The following is a 24,659-nucleotide window of genomic DNA, read 5'->3' as shown; positions in this document are numbered from 1 at the left end:
ACAAAAAGTCAAAATTTTGCGCAAAGATTGAGGTAGTGAGGAGGGTGCAACCCCCGTCATATACGTAATAATTTCTGCTAGTCTTATGGTTAAATGTTGCTTCTTAGTTTTTTTTTATTTAACTTCTGATCGCATTTAAATAATGCCGTAAATAATGCCGTAAAATCTGTCTCCCCCTCTACGAAAACATCCCCCCATGAAAAAATCCTCTTTAAAATTCCATCCGTTGAAAATTTACCCCGGACAATTACCTTTAGCATCTCCACATGTAAAATTGAGTCGGCAAAGAGAGAGTAAGACAAATAAAAGAATTTTGCAGAGGAATTCCCGAAAGTTCCCCAGTGTAAAATTTCCCATGAAAAATTTAACCCCCCGTGAAATCCTCTCCCCATGGAATATTTTCCCAACAGAAAGTTCCTCTAGCAGAAAATTCCCACTCCCTCGGCCGAAAAACGTAGGCATACTCCTTTTTGCAGTAGTAGTTAATATTAATCGAAGTAACAAGTTACCATTCCTGAATCAGCTTCGAATTGTATTTTTTCATGTTTTTTCATGAATTTTTTCAAGTTCTTTGGTAAAAAAAAAGAAATGTTATACCCAAATCACTCTTTACATGACGTCATTGCGATTTTATGATATAACTTGTGATATGACGTCATCAAGTTTAAAACCTGTATCCAGACTTTTATATTTAAAAGGACGTCATTGTATAGTATGAAAGCAGTTTGGCAATTATGACGTCATCTGATCAATAAATATCGCATTCCTCAGGCTCTTAAATCATTAATTCAGTGGACGTTATACAGTGTAAAATCTATAAAGCGTGCAATGTCCATATATACATTTCTTGCCATACCAGCCGCATGTGCTACAATATCAGTTTGGTGGGCTATTAAAAAATATAGAGAATCTGAAACAGAGGCATGCTCAAGACAAGATGCTACATTGGACAATCTCATTATGATTGACAAAGGCGTACGCAGTAAGAACTGTGTAAGTATACCTGTTGAAGAAATCAACAAGGACAAAGAAAACCCGAGTGACTTAAGACCTTCATCAGCAAATGTTGAAAGTGAAGTAGTTCTTCAAGACCAAGGTCAACAATCTAATGCACCAACAGCATCGATCAATGAGCGAACCAAGACTCCAGTAGAAGGAGTTTTAGATGAGGAGGGAGTCCGAGCTTTAGAAGAAAGAGAAAATGTTGAAGAAAAAGGATCACATGTTGAAGAAATAAGCAATGACAAAGAAAACCAAAGTGACTTAGGACCTTCATTAGCAAATGTTGAAAACAAAGAAGTTCTTCAAGACCAAAAGCTATCTAATTTCCCGACAGCGTCAATCAATGACCGAACCACAGAAGAATCAGTTTCTCATTCTAGTGTTAAGAATACAGGCAAATCAAGTGATAAAAAGTTGAAAAGTAAACAGAGCAAAGATAAACCCTTTCAAACCCCTCTTCCCAAAATAGAACCTCCTAAGAAAGAAGCTCCAAAGAAGCCTGATGCAAAAGAGGGAAAGAGAAGAAGCCAGAGGCAAAAAAGTGATGAAGAACTTGAGAACCTGCACGCAGAACTAGATTTAGAAAATGCAGGAAAAAAGAAGTCCGAAAATGAGAAAATAGAAGAATTGGGAAGTTGGGACACTGCAAAAGCAGGTAAAAAGAAGGATAAAAAGAAGAACAAAAAAGGGAAAGAAGAAATTGTTATTGAAAAGCCACAGAAAGAACCCGAGGAAATTGTTGATTCTCTTACTATGGAGAAGGTAGCTAGAACTATTAAAGACACCACAGCAGCCAAAAAGAAGCAAGATGAAAAGAAGAAAAAGGTGGAAGATGCTAAGATGGTGTTCTTAGTTAGAACTGATTTAGGGATGGGGAAAGGGAAGGTGGCAGCTCAAGTTGCTCATGCAGCTGTTGATTGTTATATAAATGCTGAGGAAAGTAATCCTGATACAGTTGTGGAATGGATGATGTCTGAGATGCCAAAGATTACGTTAAAAGTGGATTCTGAAGCACAGCTTCTTACTTTATATAAAAGAGCAAAGAAGGCTGGATTAGTGACTGCTTTAATTAAAGATGCTGGAAGAACTCAAATCGCCCCAGGTTCTTTAACTGTCCTTGGTATTGGGCCTAATTCTATTAGTAGTGTTGATGCTGTATGTGGCCATTTAAAGCTTTATTAAAACTGTTTTGTACCTTTTAAAACATTCAATTGATGTTTCTCAATTTTATTTATTACTGATTTACTTGATAGGTTCAATATTCTTTCTAGAGAAAAGGATAGATTAAACTAGAGAACAGGAAAAATATACTGAATTTTTTTTGTGTTTTTTCCCGAAAATTTTTTATCCTTAATTCTTTTTTTTCAGTTTTAATGATAGGAGTCACGATGAGTATTTCTTATAGCGTAATGGTAGATGGCTTATGTCTCATTTCATTAAAAATGTATTTTAATTGTATTCATGGGCGTAGGGAAGGGGTCAGAGGGGGCAGCTGCCCCCCCCAAGACCTTCAAATTTACATTAGATATGGCTGAAAAAGCAGATGGTTTGGAAAAAGCAGTTGATAAAACTCCATCACTATATCGACTGCACCCCCTTAGCCTTAATGCAGGAAAAAAGAAGTCCGAAAATGAGAAAATAGAAGAATTGGGAAGTTGGGACACTGCAAAAGCAGGTAAAAAGAAGGATAAAAAGAAGAACAAAAAAGGGAAAGAAGAAATTGTTATTGAAAAGCCACAGAAAGAACCCGAGCAAATTGTTGATTCTCTTACTATGGAGGAGGTAGCTATGGAGAAGGTAGAAGGTATCCCCCCATGGAAAAATCCTCTTTAAAATTCCATCCATTGAAAATTTACCCCGGACAATTACTTTCATGCAAAATCTGCACTTTTATTTAAAGAGTCAAATTTGAGGGTCCTTTAGGTGGGTTTGAGGGTACCTCCTTATATTTAGGCAATCCCTGGATTCAGAGCCTTATTCAGAGGAAGAGCATGGGTTTTTGAGCCCCCACCCACCCCCAACGTCTAAAAAAAAATCTGGCTCGTAAAAATGTAATAAAAAAGCCCCAAAACCCATTTTAATCTCACTAGTTTTTGTTCTACCCCCCCCTACAAAAATCCTGAATACGGCCCTATCAGGATATAACGGTATATACCAAAGAGATATCAAATATACAAAAAAGTTTCAGATGAAATTAAAGAGTGACATTCAAACTTAAAACGAACAGAATTTTACTGTATATGTGGAGGGCTTTCTCTTTCTTGACCATCCACTCTTTATGCTAAAGTTTGACTTTTTCACCCATATGCTTTAAGAGCGACTTCTCAAGCACAAAGGCAATTGAAGGGGGGTAAAAGGAGCTTTTCTCAACATCTCGATAGTGGACGAGCTCATTGATGTGCAATTGCTTTAAACTATAAAATTTTCAGTTCTTGTGTTTTAAGGGGTATCAGTAATTAAAACACCCAATATTTATACTCATTGCACTCATAAAGGCTTTCAGCATGACACCGACGAAAATGAGTGACTTATAAGAGTGGGAACTGGCACTATTATCAACAATAGAAAAAACCATTAATGCCATCTAGTATTTGGTGACATTTGGCATTTTTGTCCAGTGTAGCAATAATAATAATTAGTTCAATTTTGAAAATTAAGGTAGTAATAAGTGTGAGATATCAGTTTATGACAAAAAAAAAAAAAAAACAATCACAAAGCTAAAGAAAATGACGAGTGTCACCAAACGCTAGGTGGCGTTAATATTTTTGTTTGTGTCGACACTAGCACCTGCTACCACTCTTAGGAGTTACTCATACTCTTTGCATAGCACTGTAAGACCTGATTCCAAGGAACTGGTACTAAGGAAGCATGTGTTAATAGAAGAAAACGATTACAAAGCTTAAGAAAATGCAAAGTGTCACCAAACACTGTATGGCATTAATAGTTTTTTTTTGTGTCGATGCTAGCACCAGTTACCCCTCTTATAAGTTACTTATATGTTTCCCATAGAACAGTAAAACTTCAGTGCGAAGAGCGGGAGTTAAAGGAGAGGCTGCTCCCTATAAATACAACTTATTTCTGTTTGTTTGAACGATTGGTGTTCATGTTCGTCTAAGAAGCAATAGAACAGCTTATTGGTGTTAACATAAAAAAAACAAGTTTTTTAAACTGAAAGTAAGGAGCGACATTAAAACTTAAAACGAACAGAAATTATTCCGTATATGAAAGGGGAAGTGTCCCCTCCTCAACGCCTCGCTCTTTACGCTAAAGTTTTTTATTGTTTTAAAAAATAAAGTTGTGAGACAGAGTCAAACTTTAGCGTAATGTGTGAGGCGTTGAGGAGGGGACAACCCCTTTCATATACGGAATAATTTCTGTTCGTTTTAAGTTTTAATGTCGCTCCTTACTTTCAGTTTAAAAAACTTGTTTTTTTTAATTTAATTTCTGATCGTTTTTTAGTTCATGCAGCTTTTATTTGCATAAAAATTTTACTTTTCTTTTGCTAAATGGATGTCTTTACAAATTAACTTACGTAACTAACTTCTATATTCGTATATTTTTCTTCTGGCAAAAAATACAAAGTTGCAGATTTTTGCAGATATGAGCTTAAAACCTATGTAATGGGGTTTTCTGATACGCTGAATCTGACGGTGTGATTTTCATTAAAATTCTTTCACTTGTAGGGGATGTTTCCCCCCTCTTTAAAAAATCGGGTAAATTTTCTCAGGCTTGTAGCCTTTGATGAGTAATACTAAACTTAATAAAATTTAGATATTTAGGATCAGCATTATAAACACATTCTTTTGATACATTTATTGACATCAAAATTCCGTTTTTAAAAGTTTCGATTACTATTGAGCCTTATCGCTTGTTTTTTTATTGTTTTTTTATTACGTATATGTTATTACGTATATTAGGGGGTTCTCCCCTTAGTCAATACCACGCTCTTTAAGTTAAAAGTTAAAAAAAAATTTGATTAACAAACCCCTGAATCACAAAGACCGTTTAATTAGAATAGATAAGTAGAGGTGACCCTATAACTCCCATTGCTCACCCCTGCTGCCACCTATAACTTTTTTTACATAGTTTATGGATGGTTATGTGTATTGGTCAATTTATGGATGTTTTTATGGATTTTGTCAGTGAGAATGAAAAAACTGGAACTTTGTCACATTTATGTCTGTTTTCATGGAGGGTTATGTGTGTTGGTCGATTTATTTGATGTTTTTCATGGATGGTTATGTGTGTTGGTCAATTTATTTGATGGTTTTATGGATTTTGTCAGTGAGAATGGAAAAACAGGAAATTTGTCACTTTCATTGATTATAGATTCATTAGGGAGAACACGTGGTCATTGGGGTGAATGTTATTGTTGTTGTTTTGTGCACGAAATAGAGTCATAAGAGAGAGCACGTGGTTAATGGGGTCAATGTTATCGTTTTTTTATTGGGACACTAGTTGTAATCACTATGGGGAACACGTGGTTAATTGAGTCAATGCTATTCTTGTTGTTTTGGGCACGCTTTCAGAGAATGCCAAGGTCAATGTTGTTATTGTTGTTGTTTTGGGCACGCTCGAGCCAAATTTTATGAGTTTCCGGGGAACACCTGTGCTGTCAGTCATTAATCAAATTGTTTCCAGGGAATGTCTGACAGATAACGTCAAGTTAATTAATGTCTTTGATGCATTTCCAAAGAGAATTGTCTCCGCGACAAAGTTTAGATCACACGTGACAGATGATGTCATGATTGATTGATTGACACGAAAGGGGAATTAATTTGTTGTTCTAAAGAGAATGGATTCATGAAAGGGGAATTAATTTGGAGTTCTAACAAGAGAATCGTTTCCGAGGCAAAGTTTAGATCTTAGCGATGAATTGTTTTAGCGCGGGAATCAGGTTTCCAAATAATTGAAATGTGCCAGCGCAGGGATGCCAAACAAAAGGAACACGCTGAATTACGTCTAGGGATTATTTGAGCGAAACCCTTTTAGCCATTTTATGGAATTATTTTGACGAAACAGTTAGAGACATTATAAAATATGATTTTTGAAGAGATTTTAGAAGAGAATTTAATGGTGAAACTCTGTGGTCGTTATAATACACAAGTTCCATTTGAACAGTGTTGCGAGATCCTCTACCACAACCCCAAAGGGCTCCGATCCCCCTACCACAACCCCAAAGGGCTCCCATCCCCCTACCCCAACCCCCAAGGGTTCCAATCCCTCTACCCCAACCCCAAAGGGTTCCAATCCTCCTACCACAACCCCGAAGGAAGCGCCCGGTCCTCAAGGCCCCCCCCCAAGCTCCCAAAGAGCCCTCAGACCCCAAAGACTCTCCGGGCTCCCAAAGGCCCTCCCCAGGCTCCCAAAGGTCCACCGGGCTCCCAAAGGACCAATTGGCGCTCAAGGACCTCCCCAGACCCCAAAAGCCCCTACCCGAGCCCCCAAAGGCCCTCCCCGGTCCACAAGGGTCCCCCCAAGCTCCCCAAGGGCCACCGACCCCCAAAAGCTCTTCCCGGGCCCCCAAAGGTCCTCCCCCGGTCCCTAAAGGTTCACTGGGCTCCCAAACCATCAGCTAATCCTCAAGGGCCCCGGATCCCTAAATGCTCTCTCTGGGCCCAAAAGGCCCTCCCCCGGTCCCAATACATTCACACAAAAACTTACACTCACACAAAAACTTACACACACGCGCAAAAACTTACACACACACACAAAAACTTACACACACACACGAAAACTTACACACACACACACACAAACTTACACACACACACACACACACACACACACACAAAAACTTACACAAGCACACGAAAACAAACATGCACACAAAAACTAACATGCACACAAAAAAAAACACACACACACACACAAAAAAAACTTATCCACACACACAAACAAACGAAAACTCTCACACCACTTCAAAAACTGACACACACACAAAAACTTACACACATACACACACAAAAACTTACACATGGACACAAAAAAACTCACACACACACGCACAAAAACTTGCACACACACACACACACACACAAAAACTAAAACACACACACACACAAAAAAAACTTACACACACAAAAACTTACACACACGCACAAAAACTTACACACAAACACACAAAAACTTACAACCACACACAAAAGCTTAGACACACAAAAACTTACACCCACACACAAAAACATACATGCACACAAAAACTTACATGCACACAAAAACTTACACCCACACAAAAACTTACACACACGCACAAAAACTGACACACACACACAATATCTTACACACTCACTCGATAACTTACACACACACTCCAAATATTACACACCCAAAAAAACTTACACACACACACACACAAAAACTTACACATGCAGACAAAAACTTACATGCACACAAAAACTTACACACACACACACACACGAAAACTTACACACACACACACAAAACTTACACACACACACACACGAAAACTTACACACACACGCAAAAACTTACACACACAAAAACTTACACACACACACACACGAAAACTTACACACACACAAAAAACTTACACACAAAAAAACTTACACACACACACACACACAAACTTACACACACACACAAAAAACGAACACCCACACACAAAAGCTTAGAAACACAAAAACTTACACACACACACACAAAAACTTATACCAACACGCAAAAACTTACATGCACACAAAAACTTACATGCACACAAAAACTTACACACACACAAAAACTTACACACACGCACAAAAACAAACACACACACACAAAAAATAACACACACACACACTAAAAAATAAACACACACGCAAAAAATTACACACACAAAAAAACTTACACACACAAACACAAAACTAAAACACAAACGCAAAAAATAACACACACACACAAAAACTTACACACACGCACACTAAAACATAATCACACACAAAAACTAACCACACTCACAAAAACTTACACACACACACAAAAACTTACACACACACACACACACAAAAACTTACGCACACACACGAAAACTTACACACACACACACACGCCAAAACTTACACACACACAAAATCTTACACACACACACACACACAAAAACTTACATTCACACAAAAACTTACACACACCCACAAAAACTTACACACACACACAAAAACTTACACACACACACGAAAACTTACACACACACGCAAAAACTCACACACACACAAAAACTCACACACACACACACAAACACACACACAAATATAAAAACACACATACACAAACACACACACACACACAAAAACCCACGAACAAACACACACATTCACACCCCCACCCACACACACGAAACAAAACAAAACAAACCGCAAAAACACACAAAAACACACAAAAACACACACCCCAACACACAAACACACACAAACATACAAAAACACACACACAAACACACAAACAAACACACACAAACACACACAAAAAACTTACACACACACAAAAACTTACATGTACATAAAAACTTACACACACAGTTAGACAAAAAATTAAGATGTTTATGCACAGTTATGTTTAAGCAATAAATCCTTCTGCCAATCAACCCATCACCCCCAAATCACTTTTCAGCCATTTCATGTTAATATTTTTTATTGCAACTCATCCAGACTGGTTTGTCACTAGCAACTCGGCCTCCACTATAACTATCCTAATAGATCCTTCTACCAATCAACCCATCTCCCCCCAAAACACTTTTCAGTCATTTCTTGTTAAAAAAATCTTTAGTCATTAAGAAATTTCAACGACCATCCTGTTGCAGAATTCCTATCAAGTCAAACAATAAAGCAAAAACGAAAAACCTAAAAAAAACCCTAATTTAAACAGTTTTTGGGAAACAAGGTGAAAGTAAAGTGCAATTGGTCCGAAAGTAACCATAACTCTAAAAAACAGAATTTTAGTAATTATAGATACACGAAAATGATTGGCTTTATACGCTGATTCCAAATACATAAATTTCCTTAGGTTTAATGTTATCCGTCAAAAGCTAAAACCTTGAGAATGTTAAGCCTCGACATGTGATTGGTTGAAATTCCTTTTTTCTGCCAAGTATTGTCACTCACAAATAAACAAAGTGAATTAGAGCCATGGGAATGTATTTTCGTTGAAGTTTGAGTATTTTCATTAGAAAAAACACTGAAAAGCAATCTTAAGTGATCTAGTTTTGAGTCTCTCTCTGACATTTCCTTTTTTTTGCCAAGCCTTGACCTCCATAATTAAAGGATATGAATTAGAACCTTGAGAGAGTAATTTCGTCGTATTTTGCGTATTTTTGTTGGAAAAAACACTGAAGAGCTATATTAAGAGCTATCTCTTTGAGTTTTTCAATGACAATTCCTTTTTCATTCCAAGCCTTGACCTCCCTAATTGAAGGATATGAAGAAGAACCATGGGAACGTAATTTCATCGTATATTGCTTATTTTCGTCGGAAATAACACTGAAAAGCCAAATTAAGATCTATATTTGTGAGTTTTTCACTGAACATTCCTTTTTTCTTGCCAATCCTAGACCTCCCTAATTGAAGGATATGAATTAGAGCCATGGGAACGTATTTTCATCTTATTTTGAGAATTTTATTAGGAAAATACATTTAAAAGCCATATTAAGTGCTATATTTGTGAGTTTTTCACTGAAAATTCCGTTTTTTTTGCCAATCATTGACCTACCTTATTGACAGTTAGGAAATATAACCCTGCTAACTTATTTTCAATTTTTTTTGCGTATTTTCGTTGGAAAAAAACACTGAAAAGCAATATTAAGAGCTATATTTGTCATTTTTTCACTGAAAATTCCTTTTTTTTGCCAAGCCTTGACCCCCCTAATTAAAGGATATGAATTAGAATCAAGGGAACGTAATTTTATCGTATTTTGCTTATTTTCGTTAGAAAAAACACTGAAAAGCCATATTAAGAGCTATATTTTTGAGTTTTTCACTGAAAATTCCTTTTTTTTGCCAAGCCATGACCTCTCTAATTAAGGGATATGAATATTGTTGGTTCAAAAAAGATTTATAGACCCTTAATTTACGCTTCCGCCAATCTCGTAATGGCTATAAACTACTAAAAATCTCTATATTGCAATAGCTCCTTAAATTGAAATATCTGAACCTTGTTTGACAATTTACTTCATTTTAGGATTTTCTTTAGTTTCAAATGTTATTGATTTTATGTTAACCTTTGGATAGTTATTAGTTATAATTACAAAGGAAGCATATAAAAAGCATTAAGCCCTTTAAAATACTTTTCTGTAAGAAGCAAATGAACGGAAAGCATAGAGACATCACTTACAGCGTGCAAATTGGCCGTTCCCCAGTGATCAAAAGGTCTCTTCCTAATTGGAGCATGACGGTTAGCATACCTGTCCCATGACCCATGTAAATTATAGGTCACGTACTAGCTACTACAGGCCCAGAAGGGCTGAATTCACATTTTAGAGACAAAAAGCACACAAAAAGCAAATACAATAGCAATTTAAAATCTCCCTGCCCCCCAAACTCAAATTTCTGGGGGGGGGAGGGGGGGGAGGGGGGCATATTTTCTTTGTATTTTGAATATTTCCTTTGGAAAACACACCGAAAAGCCATATTAAGGGCTAAATTTGGGGGCTTTTTTACTGACAATTCCTTTTTAGCCAAACATTTATAATCAATGGAGCATAGTTCATTGTATTTTACATATTTTTGGTTGGAAAACACACCGAAAGGTCATATTATTTGAACTTACATCAAACATTGGAGGACTTACATTTGAAGAACTATCCATTATTTGTATATATTGTCCCATATTTAAGACTATACTGACTTTTAAACCTCTCAAAGCCCCCAAATATACTAACCTAACGGTTATTTATTTACGAAATCGTGCAAACTGATGATTTTTAGAACAATAATTACCTTTCTATCCATCACTTATTACTCGCAGGAATTACCATACCACTCACGATGAACAGATTCAAAACAATACTTCTCATATCATATAGTCTATTTACAACAAACTTGGCATGTTCAAAGCAAATTAAAACCAGAAAATCATACTAGGTCACGTTCTTAGAACAATAATTACCATTCCAGCAACTAATACCCAAAAGCTCGTTTACTTTCGTCATGCAACATTTCGAAAAATGCTTCCTAATTACTATAGTAAATTAACGTTGAATCAACTTAACCATTATTCCAAACAGCATTCGGATATTAAAATCTTGATGTTAATGTTAGGATTTTAATGTTTGAATGGTATGTTAATTTTAATATTTGTGATAGTTTTAATTTTGAACTAAAATAATTTTTAATATTAAAGAAATTTTATGATGAATTTTTGAAAGGGATGCAGCCATGTGTTATATTTGTTTAATTATGCTTGCAAAAATGAAAATTATATAGAAAACACAAAAAGACCTATATATTGAAACAACTATACATACATGTGAATGGAGCAGGATGCCCCATTCCATTTCATTGGCAAACAGAAAATATGTCATATGTTAAAATACAAAAATTAGCGATAAGTCTGATACTTTTCTGCTTCAAGGATTCTTTCTCACAAACATTCGCATCCATTACCCAGAGGAACTTCTGCAATTTCAACTTCATGGAAAACCGTCCGTGACCACCTTTGGACTCACATTATGATCCCAATTTGCATACGACCGTTTTTTATTTCACATTATTTATCACACCAAGTCCAACTGGGGGGGGGGGGGTACTCGATTTAATAAATGGAGGAGAAATTAGTAGTTTGGTTGGCTCATTTTAGTTTCAAAAAAAGCAAATTATTGCTGGAATTAAGTGCAAGGTCATTGACCACTCCTTATTTTATGAAGCAACACTGTCTCTATAGGATTGTTGACTATCATAAGGGCTCTCAATATTAGAGGACAATATGAAAGGTCAATTGGGTCTGGTTTAACGTAACATGATCTTTCCTCTTATGATAGCGGAGGATTTCGGTAATTGAAACTAGTCTAGTTTATAAATAGCCTAATAGTTTTATCAATTGCTAAAACTCTTTCGGTAATGATATCTACTAATGTGCTTCTAGTCCTGCTGATAAGACAAAGCAAGCAACGACTAATAGCGTAAATTCGTGAAAATTAATTTGATTGTAAATTAAACTGGTTAGTGACCAATTCACAGGAGGGGGGGGTGAAAAATATGGTTTTTAACCATGCAATAATATAAATAAAAGTCCATAGGAGTGGGCCTGCCCATACCCTCAACCCTCGCTCTTGAAATCCCCCCCCCCTAAAGTTGAAGTCTAGTCTAAACTAGCATAACCACAAAATTACAAGATACTGCATAGAAATACCAAAACCATAGGTTAGGCTATGTCAGGTTAGGTTAGAAGTTAGGTTTCTCCACGTGTAAGTTAGGCTAGATTAGGTTAGCTTATCCTGAGTGCTCATGATAAGCTAACCTAATCTAACCTAACTTACACGTGGAGAAACTAACTTACCTAACTTACCCGCGGCCGGCCGGCCTTCGGCCCCGCGGCCCCCGGGGGGGGATCCCACCTTTAAATTTACTGTAATGTTCAACCGTGCTAGTTCCGTGATTTTCAAGTGTTTTCTGTTTTGTTGTTGTTGTTGTATAGAAAAGTGTTTTTTTTTTGTTTTTTTTGTACAGAAATGTGTTTAAAGACAATAAGTGCGATGTTGTTGTTTTACAGAAAAGTGTTGATGATGGACGAAAACTGTTTTTAAAGACAATAAGTGCAGATGAGGGATAAAAGGGTTTTTTTTTATTGTACATAGAGTGTTATCATTGCCGAGTTCATGATGAACAAATAGAGTTTTTATGTTGACCATGAAATTTTGTCAATTCTTCTTGTTGAACAAGTGTTATTTTTATCGGTGCAATTCATGTTGAACAAATATTTGTTTTCATGCAGTGCCGAAATGAATGCTGCCGTGAAATATTGTTGTTTTTTTGTTGTTGTTGTTCTTGAATAGATAGATCTATGGGGAAAATTACTACTTATTCATTGGACACATATGATTTACAATTAGTTATAGTCCGACTGTTGTCAACAGCAGTAACAGCAACATGTATCAATTCAAAACACCCTTCAGATCGTTTCTGTGTGGTCCCTCAATGTCGGGGAAAACAACACTTTTAGCTAAAATAATTCAAAATTGCGATAAAATGTTTTTGGAAAAGCCGAAAAAAATCTACTATTGCTATAGTATTTGGCAGGAGTCCTATGATAAAATAAAAGCTATTGCCACAAACATACCAATACAATTCATACGGGGACTTGATGTTTTCAATAGTATTGAATCGAACTCGTGGTTGATTATTGATGATTTGGCTGAATCCATTGAACAGTTCTCACAGGAAATGCTACAACTGTTCACTGTTCGCTCCCACCATGAACACATTTCCGTTACTCTGGTTCTACACAATCTGTTTCATCAGAGCAAATGTATGCGAACCCTTGCTTTGAATTGCACCGTCTATATTATCTATCGAGTTGTTTGTGATTCTAGCTCACTCATAACTCTCAATAAGCAGATATATCCCGGCGCCCCAAAATTTCTATTGTCAGCGTACACTCAGGTGACTAGCAAGCCCTACGGTTACATTTTTCTGGATCTTAATCAGAGCACACCCGAGGATCTACGTGTAGTCACCGACATTTTCAACAATGAAATTACAGTATATTTTCCGGTGGACAGTAGAAAAGACTATTAGTTACCATTATGACACTGAAGAAACTACACGAAAAATGGCATTTATTTTTCGTTTTAAGCACTTCAAAACCATTGCTTAGGAAGGTCATAATGAAACATGAGGTTGACAGTGATTTCATTAATATAATACCTGAACTTTGTTTAAATTTAACTGAGGGCAATTTTCAACTGCCAGAAGGTGTTAGACAACAGACAAAGCAACATTGTTCAACTGTACGCGCCTTGGATTTTAAAAACAAGGGAAAAAAATTTAAAAGAACACGGCTCCTTCAAGCAAGCGGTAGTTTTTTCACACTTTTACTCCCAATAATTGCAGGATATATAAACAGTTTTCTCTAGAGAATGACTAAAACCTATAAATTGACACCATTTGAACTTGTACTCTTGCCCGTCGAACTTTTTGAAGACAATCTAAGCAAATTCATTAACGATGAGAATATTGCCGATGACAAAAAACTGCTTTTACTTCAAGATGCATTGCGACGTGTGGACAAACATACACCTTATCGTGAGAGACCCACCGTCGCCGCCACCGCCGCCACTGATCCCTATAAACTTGAAACATCTCCTCAAGATTCTGCAGCAGCATCAAAGGAGAAGGAATTGAATTCAATTGTATCAAAAATTAGAAACCTAGTGCCACTCACCTATCGAGAACAGAGTTAAAGAGCAGTATCAGTGCATGGTCTGTAAACCTAAGGGGGACATAGAGTCAAAGCTGATGACACAGGAGAACAAGTCTTTTGTCAAGGAAAAAGATACCATATTATTAATTTAGTTCGTGACGGTGTGTCGACTCGAAAATGGACTCCTTCAATTGCAGTTAATCTATACACCTTTCTATGTGTATCAAACTTTCTCAAAAGTCTTATTGGCAATAAGCGAATTATAAAGAAACTAAGAGAATATAGTCCTCCTCCAACACCAACAACACCATTTAAAAAAGAAGAAGAAGATTCAGTATTTGAAAATACTATCGGCGTCACTGATTCTCCAACACCTTGGGCTGCTAGTCAAAAGCAATGACGAATTTATTCCCCCTCCAGTATGCGAAAAGGGAGTGGAGATTACACTAAGTGTTTACGCTCAAAATGGATGAAGTTCTGAAAGGTGTCTATAGAAATATTGGCGATGCGGGAAGTTTAATTGCTCACGACACGCTTTCCAAAGTTGTCTCCGGTACAGAATTGAAAAATGAGAAAGAGTCTTTTGGAAAGAAACTGTGTTACGCACTAAACCAAACTCACAGACTACGAGGTAAAAAATATCGTGTAACTCAAGCCTTTTTCCCTCTGCATATAATGCAAACGGATTTTTTAACTCGAGACACTATTCAGCGGTGTAACAATAAACAATAAAACTAGAGTTTAACATAAATCAGTACTTCCATTCACTTTGCAAACGCAATTCCATTATAGTCAAAGAGAGGTATTGGGGTGGCACGAAGCATTGAAATGATTTTTGACCATGATTTGAATAAAAAAATTTAATCGGATCGTGGCAGCGAATTTGTTAATCCCCTTGTGCAAAAGGTTCTTTTGATATATAATACAATACTTTATCATAGTCACAGCCCGATAAAGGCTGCATTGGCTGAACGATTAATAAGAACGATTCGTCTATTAATTTCAAGGTATTGTACCCTGAAAAATACATTGGCTTTTATTCATGATTTAGATAAAATCATGCAGATATACAACCATCGACCCCATCGATCTCTGTCCAACTCAAGCCCTCTGGATGTTCACTACAATGAAAATACATTTGATGCTTTTCTAAAGCAATACTCCAATGGTGAAAAAGAGAAAAAAAAAATGTGAAGAAGAAACTCAATGTTGGTGATACTGTTCGAATTAATAGAACCACCACTATTTTTGAAAAGGGGAATTATTTATAGAGTACAGAACTTTTTAAAGTGTCAAAAATCCTGGACACCGAGCCCACGACATATCGACTGCGAGACACCAAAGATGATGAGATTCTTGGCGGTTTTTATGAATATGAACTGCAAAAAGTTAGAAACACTAGCGAAATTTATCAAATTGAAAAGATATTAAAGAGTCGTACACGCCATGGCAAGAGACAGTTGCTTGTTCGCTGGCTAGGATACAACTCAGATTTTGATTCTTGGGTCAGTGCTGAAGATATTGACATTGCCCAGTGATTTCTATGTGACTTTCATGTCCAATGTTTCCGATCCTCTCTACAATGACTTGAATAGAACAAGTGATTTTTGGACGAAACTCTCCTCCACCATCAAATTCGACGGAAAGTATGAAGTGGCTCTTGTCGACTGTATTCTCAAAAATACCTACGACATCCTGAGAAAGGATCGTAAATATGAAATAAAAATTAGACCCTATGATTGTCCGCCGCCACCAACAAGTGATCAAGAACAAATTAAAAAAACCAATTGGATGGATTATTCGTACATTGAATTACCCTACGATGAACTCACCTGCATGAACGGTTGATTTCGTTCCATTTATAAAAGAAATTTCACCCGTAAAAAAGGAGCTTTTGATTTCAACTATTCAAAGGAGGAGGGTAAGATCTACATTAGTTCACCTATTGCCAGTGAAAAGGTTATTCTCAATGATAATCTAAAGGATGTTCTTGGCTTTAAGCTCAATATAATCAATAGTAAAAGTGCCGGAAACACTAATTTCATTTTTGCTGACTATCCGCCTGCCTTCTCCACGGACACCTGCATATTTCTCTATGCTTCATTTGCGCAAACATCTCTGGACCGCAATTCAAACGGCCCCCTCCTACGAGGTCTTTAACAAAGAAACAATCGAGAACATATTCACCACTACAAGATAAAACACCTTCAATATATTACCGTAAACACTTGCTTTTTTGAACTCAGTCAGTTAACGCTAAAAACCAAATTGGGTGATCCCATAGCAATTTCAAAAGGTTTGGCTGTGATTACATGCCATTTTCGACCCATCGTTCAAAAGCAAGATTTCTAATAAAAAAGTGGTATTCACTTGTCCTGATATTGACTGCTATGTTAACACTCTTGGCCCAAGACAACAGGGCAATGGAATGGACTACTACAAAGGTCGCTGGTCAATGTCTGGTTACGGTCTTGGCAGTTGGTTTGCGAAGCTCTTTCGCTATTTACTACCACTGGCCAGACAATATCTTATACCAGCTGCCAGTGTTTTTGTATCCTCTACGTTATATGATTGGGGCTCTGGTAAGTATATTTAAAAAAGCGATTCGGAAAATCTTATGTCAAGTGCACGAACCTTTGGCGAGAGATTAAAACAGAATGGTAAAGGCTTAAAAAGGTCAAGAAACAGTGCATCCCTCATCAGTCTCCACTCAGGTCGGAAACGAAAGACATCATCACTCTTGTCAAAGAAAAGAAGGAAAAAGCCGACACGTGCTGTAAACAGAAGTAGAAGATTTCAGGAAGAAAATTGTTAGATCGAAACTAGATTTCTTCTCCTAAAATGTCCTACCTACCGCATAAGGATTCTCAACCTTCAATCACCGCCTCATTGAATCTACTCAATGCTGAAAATGTTGATGTGAGTGTCAAGCATGGATACTATGAACAATTTTATCCTCAACAACCCCTCTCCGATAATATCAACTTTAAAATTTATTCCAATAAAGACTACTTTATAGACTTGTCTTCAACAATTATATATTTACAAATGAAAGTCCGGAAATCCGATAATGCAATGCCGATTCGAAGCGATGGGATATCCAATGAAAATTGTATACTACATAATTTATTTCGTCAAATTAGTGTCAACATGAATGGCACGCTGGTGAGCACAAGCAACAATCTCTCAAATTATACAAGCTATATGCAATTCATGCTGATGACACCCAAGTCATACAAGGAATTGAGAGGCACCTCCAATGGATATGAATATATTACTAATACTGATAGTACAGATGCACTTAAAAATGCTACAACTAGTGAATTACATCTAGTTGGAAAAATATATCATGAAATATTTAATATACCCCAAGTGTTGCCGCCCAATGTTAAAGTGGTTATAAAACTAACGCTTGCACCCTTCAATTTCATATTGAGAAAGTAACTTGCTGCCAATCCTGATTTAAGTCTCTCCCTCACCTCGGCAATACTTCATGTACGCAAACAACAGGTCATGAGTTCTGTTGCTTTGGCCGTGGAAAAACTGAGAGCCAATGGAAATAATATTAAACTACTTGTTCCTCATACAATCACCAATCAGCGTTCTATTGCAAGGGGCTCACGCACCTTCAGTGAATCATCCTTTATCAATGGTGAAATTCCGTCAAAACTCGCTTTGGCATATGTAAAAAGCGCCAGTGTAGTAGGATCATGGAATGAATGCCCACATAAATTCGAGATGTTTGGACTTTCATCTCTTGTGTGCAAAGTAAACGGCATCCCACTCTACAATCTATCTTTTGATAAATCCTATAGAACATTGTACGAGTTGACCATGCAAACCCTAGATCATGACTCTCAACTATTTGAAAATGGTATAACCGAAGATATGTTTGATAAAACACATGGTATCATTGTACTGGATTTGTCAGGTACACAGGATATGAGTATAGTACGTACGGGGGGTGTGCGTTTAGAGTGTACATTTGCCGACCCATTGGCTGAGAGTATTGCACTAATCTCACTAAATCAATATGAAACCTATTGGGAAATCACTCCCGAAGGCAGTGTTCTACTAGACTTAGCACCATGAACACCGGTCAAATAATCAATGTATTTAATATGGACCCCTACATGTCCCAGTACAAATCCTATTGTCTGCCCTCGGACTATCTTGGAAAAATTCAAAGTGTCAACAATACCTTGATTATTGTTAATAGCAGTCCATCGACTGTGCTGACGGGTCATTGGCTGTGCATCTTTCAAACAAAGAATACGATTGAATTTTTGATCCTTTTTGCCTACAATACGCATTCTACACGCCTAATATAAGCATTTATATAGATAGAAGTTGGACAATTGTCCTTCACAATTGGACGAGGAAACATGATCTAGCAACTAAAAGTTGTTATTTCCACGCACTAACATATTTTGTGTTCCAATGCCGTAGCTATACTTACAGGCATTTTCTCCACATTTATGTTGACAATCAACGTCTGAATGACTTTCTAGTGGAAAATATCATCTCAGACCTATATAGTATTGATTTCAGTGCCCTAAGAGTAAAGTGCTTAAAAAATGTTTGTGAATTTGTTTATTAATAAAATGCATATATATACTACAATGTCTTTGAATCTTCACTTTAGATTTCTTCATCTTCGATGTATAGGCAACTGTCGTGAACCACTAATGCTGGTAAATCATTTGTATTCAATGTATATTGATCTTGATTGACTGCAAAGTCAGGGTCACATTTTCTACAGTACAATGTAACTTCACTCTTGTCATATCTCTTTGTATAGTCAATGATACTATTTGCATTCATATTATGAAATTCACGAGTTTCAATCTGTCTATTTGAAGCAATATTACAAACAATGTTTTCAAATGGTGAATCACATTCGGTAACTGCCAAATAAAAATCACTTGGTTTATAGTCATAGTAGGTAGTGGCATCACAACTATGACGTAGAAACCAAATTGTCTTGTTACCCCAATAGTTGAATCGTAGACCAGATTCCTCTTCCCAGAATAATTTAAATCCACGACGATACCAATCTCGATATTAACTAAAATCACGTTTGGGATTCTTTCCAATCATAGCGGGGTAAGTATTCTCCCACTGATCACATTTATCATAGTGACAATTGGAGCACAGGTGCCTTCAAGGATGAGAGTCCCACACCTCCTCAAGACATGAATTACATCCTTTAATTTGTACTGCATAGCCTCTATGTAATTTACAAGGATTACATAATTTACACTTTTCACTATAGTCATCTATAACTGTACAATTCTCACATTGAGTCCAACTGCCAAGAGTGTACATGCACAATGGACATATATAGAACATTTTTCGGTTTCCGATGTCAACTCACTCACAGCTAAAACGAAACTGATCATCCTCGCTCCATAAATTCAATGAGAGGGAAATGGGGGGGAGAGGAGTAGCTCTGTAACGTTACCTCGTTCAAAGGATGGGAGGAGCCATCTACATGTAATCCATTCGCAATGTTTTCAAAAGTATATCCACAATATAATTCTGCTTTGTTCCAATTAATAAATCAATAAATTGACTATAAGCATTTGAATCACATTTTAAAAGTTTCATACAATAGTCCAATGGGGGAGAATCACTCCTCATTATATTGTCAAGTGTTCCCTGACAAGAGAATATCCTGCGTTTAAGAGATAACTTGAGAAAATCATCATCCAAAATCAAATGTTTTTCCATAAACACTAGATTTGATCTAATTCTCTCTTTCTCAAATTTATTCATTTTTCAATCCTTTCACTCCGACTGCTGACTCTAGACTGACCCTGATTCGTTAGCCCAATAGCATAACCAGAAAAGAAAGAAAACATTTTCGATTTCGAAACAATTTTATTGAATAATTACAACAACAACATCAATAATACAGAGCATGAACAATTAGCGATACTGTTTATTGTCTTCAATATGTTTCACCAATGCACTTAAAGCACATTGAAGTCTATTCACATGTGCTATATCAACTTGAGTGGCGAAACATAATTGATCTCCAATTTTGAATTTGCTCAAAGATATTACGTATCTTGCATATACTACATCCCTTTCCAGATAAATATGTTATCCTATCGTAATTTTCACCGCAATGTTTGGTGATCTTGTAATCTTATCATCAACTCCACTCTCAACTTCTAATAGGGTAAAAATTCCACTCATCGCCATCACAAATATATATCCAAATGAGTAAAGTCAAACTGTTCTTCTTCTTCTCACTCCTTTGAATTATGTTCACCGACTAATAAAACTTTTGCAAAAAGCCCTTTCCTTATAGTCATTCCGACGCTAATATGTAGCCAGCCCTCTGATTTGCCGAGAAGCGGGATGTAACCGACTCGCTGATTGGCTGAGAAGGAAACACGTGATCTAACTGTTTCCTGGAATTTCATAACATTCGCGTCGAGCATGTACATTCTCACTGACAATGAATCATAAAACAGACATAAATTGCTGTTGACATCCATAAATGTGTTCAAAGTTCCTGTTTTTTCATTCTCACTGACAAAAACCATAGAACAGACATGAAAAACATCAACTAAATCGACCAACACACATAACCATCCATGAAAACAGACATAAATGTGAGAAAGTTTCTGTTTTTCAAATTCACACTGACAACGAACCATAAAACATCCATAATTTGATGTTGACATCCGAGAAAAACATCAAATAAATCGACCAACACACATAACCGTCCATGAAAACAACCATAAATGTGAGAAAATTCCTGTTTTTCCAAGTGAGAAAATTCCTGTTTTTTCATTCTCAGTGAGAAAACCATAAACCACGTGGTCATGTTCGGAGTAGCACCCCCCTTTATACTTTTCGTTACCACGATTTGTTTGACAGGTATATGTTCATATAAGGCAAATAAGCGTAGTTTTTTCTAACTTGTTTCTAAAGTTCCTTACATTTTGTACGGGTTACAGATAGAATGAAAAATTGGCATTTCAGAGACATACTGACGTTTTACGCAGGTTTAGGTAATTGTGCGCTGTATAGCTTATAAAAAGCAAGCATGTGCAGTTATGAAAATTTGTGCTAAAAATCCTACATAGGGTATCTTAGCACTTTCTGAACTTTTGTTGTCTTTAATATCTCAGTATAAGTACCGAACCTAGATGCCCAAAGGCATAAAATCAGGGGCGTAATTTGCTATGGGGCAGCGGAGGGGGAAACTGGCCCTATCAGACCTCGATTTGTCCCCCAGAGCCCAATTTACCTTTCCCCCACTTGAAACTTAGCTTATTCAAAAATCTTGTCTAAACAATGATAGTCCTTTATAATTCAAGTATCAACAGAAACAGAACAGTTCTTGATTTGGGAAAATTGGCTCCCTCTCCCCCCCCCCCCTAGTAATTTCACGAAATTATGCAGCTACATAAAAGAGGGCCGGTCAGAAGTTTACACTTGAGCTTATTTTTGAAAAAATTGGCCCTTTTGGCTGTATGTTATAAACAAAAGGTAGTGAATTTTACTGATTTTTTATTATTTTTCGGCTGATTTCTCTTTAAATGTTGGTTAATAATGCCTCATAAAGTCAGAATAAAAAAAAGTCAACTTTTGTAGATAGTCTAGGACCACATCTGGCTCATTATCCCTCCTCCTCCCTCTTTATTTTATTTTTTTTATTTTTTTTTTTCGCCTCCCTCTAAATGAGGTAAATATGGTCATAGACTGTGTGCAAATGACGAAGATAGTCTAAAAGTTCTGAAGATTGACCGAGAAAAATATCTGCACGTAACTACCTAGCAGGGTTGATGGTAAGGCGCCCATAGTTAAAAAAAAAAATAGAACAACATAAATCAAATACCAAAAAAGTAGGTAATGTGCCATTTGATTCCATGAATACATCATTTAGCAGCATATCATTTTCTATGAATCAACAGCCTCTACCTAAAAGCAAACATCAATTGCCATAGCTCTGCTTAAATAATTCACAAAGTGACCAAACAATCATCCATGTATATGATGGCGTGGAAATGCCCCATAAACGCCTTAATCCTTTCCAATTTAGTACTTACCATGCAAATATATTCTGGTAAATTTTTTAATTATATTCTGGCACGCCAAGGTAAATTTTATTTACACAACAGAAATCAAATTAAAAAACAAAATAAAAAACAAACAGTTAATATATCATTTGAATTCTCATATCATGTTCTTCAATTTTGCTGATGAAAATCTTGTTCAATTTTGTTGATGAAATTCTTTTTATCATTTTTATTTTAATTTGTCAAAAAAATTCTATCATTTTATCTGAAGGCTCACAACCATTGAAAAATTAAAAGTAATCAAATTAAACAAGAATTGCTGCTTCGTAGATTATGCAACATGTATCTGCAATATCGGCACAAATAAAGCCATTCACAACACTTCCCTAAATTTAAGAAAATTCTGAGAAAACTAGCTCAAAACTAAAAACTGATCTTACATGACGTTCTAATAGAACTAAAATTGTATACTAAAATTTACTGATTTCTTGGCCGGTGAAAGACAGTTGAGAGCCTTATAGACTAGTCTTTTATTTTCTGGAGGTTTTTTTACAATCTGCTCCTAATCGTGTTTTGTTGCGTTAATTTTGTGTTTTCAGTAATTCCCTAGTTTTTCATAATTCTACAAATTTGTTGAAATGTTCCAAGTCAATAAATTTATACCAATATTGTTACATTTTAGTAATATATATATATATATATATATATATATATATATATATATATATATATATATATATATATATATATATATATATATATATATATATATATATATATATATATATATATATATATATATATATATATATACATTTTAGATATATTTTAGATATAAACCTCAAAGAAATAATTTTTGTTCGTTTTAAGTTCCATCTTCGCCCTTTACTTTCATCAGGGAAACTTCATTTATTAACTAATTTTTGTCTATTTTAGGTTTTAAAAATAACACAGTAAACCTTACACACACATTTGTTTCGAGGTGATGAAATTAAAGGAGTCTCTTAAAATAGGGCATTACACATAAATGGCCTTTACTTCACATTCCTCTTCAGCTTTCCCCGCAAAAATCTGAAGTTTTTTTCAAACAAACAGTGCAAGAGTATCCTCGGTATCTTCGAAAATTCGAAGACAAAAATTCTATTGTTAATGAAATACCTTCGTATATGAAATATATAGAGATTTTACAAAACTGAAGAACATTAAACGAATTTTTTATGTGTAGTTAATGTAATTTATAAATATTTATGGGACTACTCATGTAATTTTTCAGCTGTATTATTTGGACAAAATTTGGAGTTTCTCGTAAGAAAGTATACTGTCGTTATTTTTGCTTCTCGGACTTCAACATTTTAGAGTACCTGAACTCATTCCACAAAGAAGTGCAAAACAACAAATCACAGAAGTGAGCAAAAAAAAAGAAACTGCGCATGCTACAACGCACCCTTGATTCGCGAGCCGGGAAGTAAAGTTCAGTGAAGATATAAAGCTTTCTCATCTTTGCCCTATAGAATCAATTTCAATTTTCACCTTAACAGAATCTATGGGTGTGTTGAACCATAAATAAATAAGAGGAGACAATTACAAAAATTGGAGGAAAAACCATTATCGGGGGGTTTCAGGCTCTTTTCTAAAATCCTTATAAATGTATTTACTACAAAGCTTTTGCTATTAAGATCAATCAAAATAATATTTACCATTTCGGAATCAGCTTTAAACCGCATATATTTTTGTTTTTGAAACACATTTTTCAACTTTCGGTTTATATGGGCTGTGGTTTGCTCTTTGCTAAGTTGCTAAAGGGGCAACAAGGGTAACACTAATAAAGGAGAAATTATAAACTTCGGTTTTTTGGTTTTAAGCCATGTAGATTTATGTGGCACCCTTTTCATGTATCTCAGCATTTCTAATCCGGAAATTACTCCACAAAATGTCATTTTAGGCGTTATATGGCACTTTATGATGGATTAATGGGGAAAATCTACAAAAAGTACAAAGGCACAATCGAGGGCTTTAAATCAACCTTGACACATCTCTCTAAGAATCTTCAGTAGACTGTTAATTCTGCCAGTCCACCCATGATTCAAATAACTTACTAAGGGATGGGGGAGGGGTGAATATACAAGAGGGAGAGCTTGTAAAACTCAAGTTTAAGGTCTTCGGCAATGGAAATTATGACAGTACCCCTTCCAAATTTACTAGACTTAAAACTACAGATAGGACACCAAAAACTACGATTCTTGGTGCGCTATGGCACTTTATGATGGTCTT

At 36.0% G+C, this 24,659-nt stretch overlaps 2 protein-coding genes across 2 annotated transcripts in view; one reads left to right on the top strand and one right to left on the bottom strand.

The window, feature by feature from the left end:
* LOC148956820 (uncharacterized) overlaps positions 1–24,659 on the bottom strand; it is a 76,549-nt gene that overhangs the window by 24,258 nt on the left and 27,632 nt on the right. The gene's annotated exons all lie outside the window — the stretch shown is intronic.
* Positions 829–2,184, top strand: LOC148956821 (uncharacterized). Its single transcript, XM_089097782.1, has one exon. The coding sequence runs from the start codon at positions 829–831 to the stop codon at positions 2,182–2,184; it is 1,356 nt and encodes a 451-aa protein (XP_088953908.1).

Source organism: Artemia sp. Qi Xiang Cuo, chromosome 1 (genome assembly GCF_049724085.1).
Source record: "Artemia sp. Qi Xiang Cuo chromosome 1, ASM4972408v1, whole genome shotgun sequence".
In the NCBI taxonomy this organism is placed as follows: domain Eukaryota; kingdom Metazoa; phylum Arthropoda; class Branchiopoda; order Anostraca; family Artemiidae; genus Artemia; species Artemia sp. Qi Xiang Cuo.
This window is presented reverse-complemented; position numbering and strand designations above follow the sequence as displayed.

Excerpts from the sequence above, each read along its gene's own strand:
- LOC148956821 (XM_089097782.1), top strand. The coding sequence starts at position 829 with ATGTCCATATATACATTTCTTGCCATACCAGCCGCATGTGCTACAATA.